At 46.5% G+C, this 9,125-nt stretch overlaps 1 protein-coding gene across 7 annotated transcripts in view; it reads right to left on the reverse strand.

Moving 5' to 3' along the window:
• The window catches only part of LOC123512004 (transcription factor collier-like), a 93,746-nt gene that overhangs the window by 7,376 nt on the left and 77,245 nt on the right, over positions 1-9,125 (reverse strand). For 6 of the 7 annotated variants that reach the window (XM_045268128.1, XM_045268118.1, XM_045268161.1 and 3 more), the window contains 2 exons: positions 8,615-8,696; positions 4,048-4,180 (listed from right to left, as the gene is read on the reverse strand). In XM_045268128.1, the coding sequence (XP_045124063.1) occupies positions 4,048-4,180; positions 8,615-8,696 (215 nt within the window). The remainder of the gene's footprint in view (positions 1-4,047; positions 4,181-8,614; positions 8,697-9,125) is intronic. The other variant, XM_045268135.1, reaches the window with a different exon arrangement.

The following is a 9,125-nucleotide window of genomic DNA, read 5'->3' on the forward strand; positions in this document are numbered from 1 at the left end:
ACCGCTTTGCACGAGTAGCGTTTGGCAACAACGTTAAGATTAATTTGCGAGAATCAACATAAATACAATAATGTCTTTACATATGCAAGCATGTACTGTATATGATACAGTACATACATGTGTTCACATTTTTATGTATGTATATATGTCGGTTCCTTACTTGATTAAGCAGTTTTCCTACCTACAGTATATTTAAAACAAAAGTGACATCTGTCATCCTTCTTTCATGACAGTTGTCATTGGCCACAGCTAACTGACGTAACCCGGCTGGCCTGCCTGCCTCCCATCTTTCTCTCCCCATCTTGGGTTACCAGGTGTTACTACAGAGAAATTATAAGGCCAGGATTGGCAAGGAGTCAAGTGCTTGTGTCTCTACATCCATACACTGGTATAATACTGCTGGGAGGGAGGGAGGGAGGGAGGGAGGGAGGTAGAGAGGGGCGAGGTAAAATGGTGAAGCGGAAGAAACCCGCACATTTCTCGAGGCGGGCCACGTTCCGCTCGTAATACCAGCCATTAATTTGACCGTCCAGCTACCGCCGCCCCTGCCACCAACACAGCAGGCGGGCCAAACCCCTGCCACGCCACCATAGGGAGCCGATCACCACTTGGCAGCTTTCTAGGGCGTCCCAAACACCCGTGGGACCCTTAAGACACCATTCAGGGTTATAACTGGTTAGGGCTTTCATTCATTCCAGTACCTATGGTGTCCCTATGGAATCCTGTTACTACTCGTCTCTACTCGTCCCCAAGCGTTCACAGTAGTCATGCCTCGTCAGGACCTTTATCACTGTCACGGATGCTTAAAGTGTCCCTATGCATTCCCCCGTGTTACCAGTCATCCTAGTCCTGCCTCAGTGTCCTTACAGCCCATCAAAGAAACACACCTATCAATCACGGGACAATATTACAACTGCTACATTGCCTCCATGCCTTCCTACCATGCCTGTCTCCCTGCATACCACCTCCTCCTTCCTCCTCCTACTCCTACTCTTCCTCTTCCTTCCTTCCTTCCCTATCCAGCCAACTTGCTTCTCCTTCAATATGTTATCTCTCTCTCTCTCTCTCTCTCTCTCTCTCTCTCTCTCTCTCTCTCTCTCTCTCTCTCTCTCTCTCTCGTGGTGTAGGGACAGAGAGCAGCTTAAATATTTCACGCGGGAGGAAGATTCTGACAACACCAATCCACGAGGAGGAGGAGGAGGAGGAGGAGGAGGAGGAGGAGGAGGAGGAGGAGGAGGAGGAGGAGGAGGAGGAGGAGGATTAGAAGAGGAATATAGTTAATAAAGATAAGAAAAAGAGAAAGTATAGCTGAAGAGAGAGAGAGAGAGAGAGAGAGAGAGAGAGAGAGAGAGAGAGAGAGAGAGAGAGAGAGAGAGAGAGAGAGAGACCTGGCAAATAACAAAGTGAGACAAACACACACACACACACACACACACACACACACACACACACACACACACACACACACACACACACAGAGGTGGGAGGGTGGGGAGGGTGATCTTGTGGCGGTCAGAATCCAATAAGGAAGCTTTATTCCACACGAGGGAAATAACACGTGTTTTCCAACTTGTGGCGGCTACTTTAATAACGTGTGTGTGTGTGTGTGTGTGTGTGTGTGTGTGTGTGTGTGTGTGTGTTTGTTGATCACAGCTTTTTTCTTATTTTTTTGTATTTTTCCTTGTTTTCCCAGTTCACCTTTCCGTTTTTTTTGTTTTGTTTTTGTGTTTGTTTTTCTTTTCAAGTCGGATTGGGGAAAGAATTATACACGCACACAAGCACACACACACACACACGCACGCACGAACCCAAACACTAACCCTGTGTGTGTGTGTGTGTGTGTGTGTGTGTGTGTGTGTGTGTGTGTGTGTGTGTGTGGCTGAACAAGGGAGCGCACGTACTCTCTCTCTCTCTCTCTCTCTCTCTCTCTCTCACACACACACACACACACACACACACACACACACACACACACACACACACACACACACACGCACAAGCACACACACATACATCTTTCCAACTCCCCTCCTTCCCCCAATCCTCCTCCTCCTCCTCCTCCTCCTCCTCCTCCTCCTCCTCCTCCTCCTCCTCCTCCTCCTCCTCCTCCTCCTCCACTATAGTAATTAACACGAGATAGACAAACAAACAGCCAAACAAAAATTATCTCACCGCTACCTTATGATTTTCCAATGAGAGAGAGAGAGAGAGAGAGAGAGAGAGAGAGAGAGAGAGAGAAATAAGAAATGAGTATTGAGGGTGAGAAGTGAGAAAGGCTACTCTCTCTCTCTCTCTCTCTCTCTCTCTCTCTCTCTCATCACCGTACTTTATTTAAGATAGAAATTTTTGACACACTCTCCCTCTCACTGCCACGCCCCCTCTCTCTCTCTCTCTCTCTCTCTCTCTCTCTCTCTCTCTCTCTCTCTCTCTCTCACCCAAGAATCCCAATTGCCATTCTAACGTTCGGTGAAGGAGGAGAAGCTGTGCGCCAATCAGCGAGCGAGTTTCCTTCCCACAGGGAGAATAAACCAATCAGCGACGAGGAATGGCTCCGCTGGGAATTGTCTTAAACCAACTTACAAATGAGAAAGAATTGCTATTTTTTTCCTTTTTTCCCCTTTTTGGTGGTTCCCTACTCTCTCTCTCTCTCTCTCTCTCTCTCAGCAATCCTAGGTCAGGTGGCTGAGTCTTGTGGTTTGTTTGTATGTAATTCTATGTAACTCTCTCTCTCTCTCTCTCTCTCTCTAGTTATACGCAGCGTTGTTTACTTTTTATATGATAGAGGAGGAGGAGGAGGAGGAGGAGGAGGAGGAGGAGGAGGAGGAGGAGGAGGAGGAGGAGGAGAAGGAGGAGGAGGAGGAGGAGGAGGAGGAGGAAGGGTACAGGATCAGCATTAATGTTAGAGTTAGCTCACATTTTTGGGTGGTAGAGACGCGATTTAGGTAGAGAGACAGATATTCATTCAGGTGTATTAGTATGAAGACCTGCACGATCCTGTACTCCTTGATAGTAATGCCAGTAGTAGTAGTAGTAGTAATGTATTCCAATCCTTCAGTCTCCCCTACATTCCGTTACTGCCTTATCACTGCACCATTATCAGTAGAATCTGTCCCTTTTTTGTGGTTCTCTCTATTGCTAACACTGTGCACGTGGATCTGTAGTTATATATTTACGTTGTCTTTCTCTGCTAACAAGTTTCAATCACAGTCCACAACCACATCACCGCTGCACAGGCTAGTATTCTCAAACACTCCTCGGATTTACACCAATACTTCAAGACTTTATTTAAATTGACGAGTTTTTAAGGTGTTTTTTACGGTTCTAGAGGCAGAGTGACAAGATTTCTAGAAACACTATAGCAAAACCAAAATGTACTGAGGCCGATAATCTCTACGATGCTGCCATATAACAGTTCCTTGTTAAATGAAGAGCTGTTACTGTTTTCTTAGAAGTAATGAGTAGTGGCAATGTCGTGGTGATTATCGGCCTCACCTTATGGGTCAGCACAATTTGGTTTTGCTATAGTCATCTCCTTGGCCTTTGAAAACAGTCGTGGTGAGAGAATACAGCGTTTCTGAATATAAAGACTCAAGCGCAAATTTAATTCCCACTAATATATGTTACACTCACAAAATTCAACCATCGCCACAATGAACCATAGACTTACAAGCGCAAAAATACCACCACTTGTATATGTTGTAGACAGGCAATCCAACCCTCGCCACAAACCATAGACTCACGAGGGCTAAATTAATTCCCACCACTAACATATGTTGTAGTCAATCCAACCTTCGCCACTAAGAACCATAGACTTACAAGCGCAAAATTCCCACCACTATGCTGTAGTCACTCAATTCAACCTTCACCACACTGAACCATGGACTCACGAGGGCTAAATTAATTCCCACCACTAATATATGTTGTAGTCAATCTAACCTTCGCCACACTGAACCATAGACTCACGAGGGTTAAATGAATGTTGTAGTCACTCAATCCAACCCTCACCACACTGAACCATTCTCTCTAACAGTAACACAAGCCACGTACACTCACCAAACATTCCCTCGGTGGGGTCTAGACGCTTGGCCCGCCTGCCGTGCTTTGAGTTGTTGTGCACGAACATGTTGTCGGACACAGCGAGCAGCGGCCCCGCCACGTCCACCTGCTGCGAGATCACCACCTGTGCGGGACGAGAGGAGATAGTGTTAGTGATGACAGAAGAGTATATGGCAGTGTCGTCTGAGCTATTTAACAATGTCTAATGGAAGCTGTTAGGGTTTTTAAGTGTGTTTTTATGGTTCACTAGTGTAAATACATAAGCGTCTTAAATCAGCTACTAACACCCTTCAAAGAGGTTTGTGTGTGTTTTTTTTTAATTATTGGTGTTTTCAAAGCTGTGTTTTTTTTCATTCGTGATGATTTTAAGCATTTTTGTCTTCTCTAGAGGGAGTTACTGCAGTTTTCAAGATTGTTTTTGTGATTCTAATGACACTTTTAAGCATTTCAGTCTTGCATCTCTTAACAGGCTCTAGAGGGAGTTTCTATGGGTTTCAAGGCTCTCAAGTAAGTTAATGGCGATTTTCGAAGGTTTTTTGAAATCCGTGTGTTAGTTTAAGAGTCTCGCAGTGTAAAAAAGGTGAAAAAATAACGTGAAATAGGATGTTATTATTGTCCGTTTCCTGTGTGTTGTCTGTGTGTGTGTCTGTCCTTCCTCCGCCTGGGAAACATATGGTAAGGGAGGGAAGGAGGGAGAGACGGAACGGGAGGGAGGAAAATGGAGGGATGAGGGATGCAGGAAGGGAGAAAGGGAGGGAAAAGAAGTGAGGAGAGAAAAGGAGGAGAGATGAGGGATGATAAATGAAGAGAGGGGAGGAAAGAAAGGAAGGAGGGAGGAAAGGGAGAGAAAAGGGAAGGAAGGGAGATGGAGAAAAGCGGAGAGAGAAAAAGAGGGATGAGTAAGAAAAGATGAGAGATGGGAGCTGAAGGAAGGGAGGGAGGGAGGGAGAGAAAGGAGGGGGGGTAAGAGAATGGAGGGAGGGCTGGAGGGAAGGGAGACAAATCCAGCACACACGCCTCATAATCCTTGCTCCAAATCGGTGGAGGGCAGAAAAAATCGAAGTAGGATTTTGTAATCAATAAAAGTAATGAAAACAATCTTCTTGCTCACTAAATATACATGAAAAAAGAAAGTAATAGAAAGAAATTACACGAGGAGATTGAGAGAGAGAGAGAGAGAGAGAGAGAGAGAGAGAGAGAGAGAGAGAGAGAGAGAGAGAGAGAGAGAAAGAGAGAGATGGAGAGAGAAGGAAGGAAGGAAGGAAGGAAGGAAGGAAGGAAGGAAGGAAGGAGGAGGAGGAGGAGGAGGAGGAGGAGGAGGAGGAGGAGGAGGAGGAGGAATTAGAGACAAACAAATAAAAAACAATAATAATGAAAGCAAACAAACCAAAAATCAATTCAAATAAGAAACACACACACACACACACACACACACACACACTCCCCATCAGCCTCCCTTGCTCAATGAAGCGGAAGTGACGTCAGTGTGAGCAGCGATAAGGAGACACGGGATTGGCGGATTACTGCTCACTAACTAGGTCACGTGACACCTACAAAAAGATGGACACGCACGCACGCACACACACGTGCACACACACACGAACGCAAAAAAAAAAAAAAAAAAAAAGGGGGGGCGGGGTGGAATTTGGGCTTTTGGTGAGTGGACATGGGTAATCCCGCTAGCGAATGGAGGAGACTGATAAGAAGGAGGAGGAGGAGGAGGAGGAGGAGGAGGAGGAGGAGGAGGAGGAGGAGGAGGAGGAGGAGGAGGAGGAGGTTGTAAGGTGATGATGCAGAGAATAGGGAAGACAAAAAGGAGTTAATAAGAGTGCAGGAGGAGGAGGAGGAGGAGGAGGAGGAGGAGGAGGAGGAGGAGGAGGAGGAGGAGGAGGATAAGAAAAAGAAAAAGAAAAAAATAAGAACTGCGATGGAAGAAAAGAGAAGGAAGAATCTCTCTCTCTCTCTCTCTCTCTCTCTCTCTCTCTCTCATACACCACAGAATATCTCCCCCCCCGCTCCGTATACACACACACCATCATTCACTATAAACAACAAACCAAAAACAACAAAAAAAGGAAAAAAAAAAAAAAAAAAAAACTTAAAAAATTCCGGACATTTTTTTCCTCTGGCTTTGGGAAGGAAATAAATTGAGCACCAGGTAGGAAATTATCACGGGAAAATAAACACACACTAAGAATTCCACACCAATATTTTACCCGCGGACAAATAAATAAAGCGAGTCCTCACGTCGTAATGTATACCAGCTTATCTCTTACTGGAGGCACAGGAGAGAGAGAGAGAGGGAGAGGGAGAGGGAGAGGAGAGAGAGAAGGAGGGTTGTTAGGTATACGATGCCACAAAACCACAGGAATTTAGCAAGACTCGCTATCTCTGCTTGATCTTAGCGATGGAGGGATAAAAAATGTGGTGGTGGTGGTGGTGGTACGGTGGTAGTAGTAGTAGTAGTAGTAGTAGTAGTAGTAGTAGTAGTAGTAGTAGTAGTGGTGGTGGTAGTAGTAGTAGTCTAGCTAATACTATATAAAGAAACAGTCGGAGAGAGAGAGAGAGAGAGAGAGAGAGAGAGAGAGAGAGAGAGAGAGAGAGAGAGAGAGAGAGAGAATACAGACCCAAGAAATCATACACCTCACAATTATCACCTCCTACCCTCAGCGACACTGCCCACCCACCCACACACACACACACACACACACACACACACACACACACAGACACACACACACACTCTGCGGTTCCCTGACAAATCACCTTTTCCTTAACGTGTCACAAGAATAAGGCGCGGTTAACACTCGCCCATTCATCACCACAACCATTCCTATTAATTTTTTGAGGCTGGTGTGGGGGCAGTGTTGGTGAGAGATGGAGGGGAAGCAGGGGTGTGGCGGAGGCGTGGTAGGGTGACTGTGGTAGAGGCGCGCGTGTGTGTGTAGGCGTGTCAGTGTTTGTGTGAGGTGGTGACAGAAATATGAAGTGACGGGAAGGCAGGAAGTAAGTTGTGTCATAATTATTACCCTCTTCGTCATCATTATTGGAGGGGGGTGATTGGGGAAGGGGTGTTGTGGGGGAGAGAAGGTATGGGGGAGGGAATGGGTGTATATGTATGTGTGTGGGGAGGGGTAGTGTGTGTTTTTTCATATGTGTTGCTGTAGTCAATAAATCTTAATAACTATCTATCTGTGTGTGTGTGTGTGTGTGTGTGTGTGTGTGTGTGTGTGTGTGTGTGACACACACACACACACACACACACACACACACACACACACACACACACACACACACACACACACACACACACCGAATCAAAACAAACCAAACAGATCAGTCGCCGTGCTTTGAAGACAAGAAGGTCAAGAGGAGGAGGAGGAGGAGGAGGAGGAGGAGGAGGAGGAGGAGGAGTCAGTGTCGCAGCGGGTGCCATCTGGCGGTATAAATCTGCCTTCTACACCAACATACAGTCCTCCTCCTCCTCCTCCTCCTGTTTAGACAAGGCCGTCTGTTTCGTGTAGAGCGGCGCATGTCATCTCGTCAGCCAGGTTATCTAAGGTCAGCGGGCAGCCAGGAGGGGTCAGATCGGGTCACCAGGAGGCAGGGGGGTGGCAGGCAGGGGGCGGTGGAGGTGGCAGGGAGGAGGGGCGGCAAGTTAGGGAGATGGTCAGGGTGGTGAGGGTAATACTGATGATGTGTTATGAAGGAGGGGACTCAAGGAGGGAGAGGGGAGAGGGAGAGGGAGAGGAGGAAAGGGCTTATGGAGGTGGCTACTGATTACGTGGTGGTGGTGGTGGTGGTGGTGATGTAAAAATGTAAACAAAATGAGAGGAAAGGGATATTGACAGACAGACAGACAGACAGACAGACAGACAGACAGACAGACAGACAGGTTGAAAAAAAAAAAAGAAGAGAACCATTTAAAGGATTCTCTCTCTCTCTCTCTCTCTCTCTCAAGACCCAATTATTCCATACGTTTCCGGACTGAAGAAAGAGAGAGAGAGAGAGAGAGAGAGAGAGAGAGAGAGAGAGAGAGAGAGAGAGAGAGAGAGAGAGAGAGAGAGAGAGAGAGGCGTGCCCTATGTAAACATTAACAAAGTCCTCCTGCCTGGTGTAACTCCTGATGTGACCCTCCCCCCCCGCCTCCCTCTCCCTCTCCCTTATGGGTGGTGAGAGGCCGCCTTGTCCCCAGTGTCTGGCGTGTCTCAGCCGCCCACTTCCGCCCACACCAAGGCAGTAATGAGTCTCTCTCTCTCTCTCTCTCTCTCTCTCTCTCTCTCTCTCTCTCTAATCATGTGTAGAATAACATTGAGGTATGATACGGGAATTTCCTTCTTCTTCTTCTTCTTCTTCTTCCTCCTCCTCCTCTTCCTCCCAAAGCCGAGATGGGGTGGGGATAGATAGGAATGGGAGGGGTAGGGTGGGCTAGGATAGGCGGCATTTTTTCTCTCTCTCTCTCTCTCTAGGGAACACAAACCACTGTACACCGCCACTCATTACTGACACCACGGCTTCTCTCTCTCTCTCTCTCTCTCTCTCTCTCTCTCTCTCTCACCTGGAAGCGCCGCATGTCTCGTGGGTTGCCGGCGTTCTTGAGACAGTTCTGGTTGCATTTCAGAAAGAACTTGAGGAAGAACCTGGAAAAGAGACAAAATCATGGTTAGTAATGGTTCACACACACACACACACACACACACACACACACACACACACACACACACACACACACACACACACACACACACAGATTGACGTATACAGACAGACAGACATTTAGATAGACATATATACGCAAGGACTATTATCATTGCTGTTACCCTAAGACAGACATACATACATACAGACTAACAGACAGACAGACAAATAGATAGAACCTTCAAATAAAAAAAATATATACAAGGTTAATGTTCTCTCTCTCTCTCTCTCTCTCTCTCTCTCATACACACACACACACACACACACACACACACACACACACACACACACACACACACACACACACTGAATAATACAAATATAAATCATTAATAAGAGAAAAAGTTTACATCACCACCACCACCACCACC

This window comes from Portunus trituberculatus, chromosome 4 (genome assembly GCF_017591435.1).
Source record: "Portunus trituberculatus isolate SZX2019 chromosome 4, ASM1759143v1, whole genome shotgun sequence".
NCBI classification, from domain to species: domain Eukaryota; kingdom Metazoa; phylum Arthropoda; class Malacostraca; order Decapoda; family Portunidae; genus Portunus; species Portunus trituberculatus.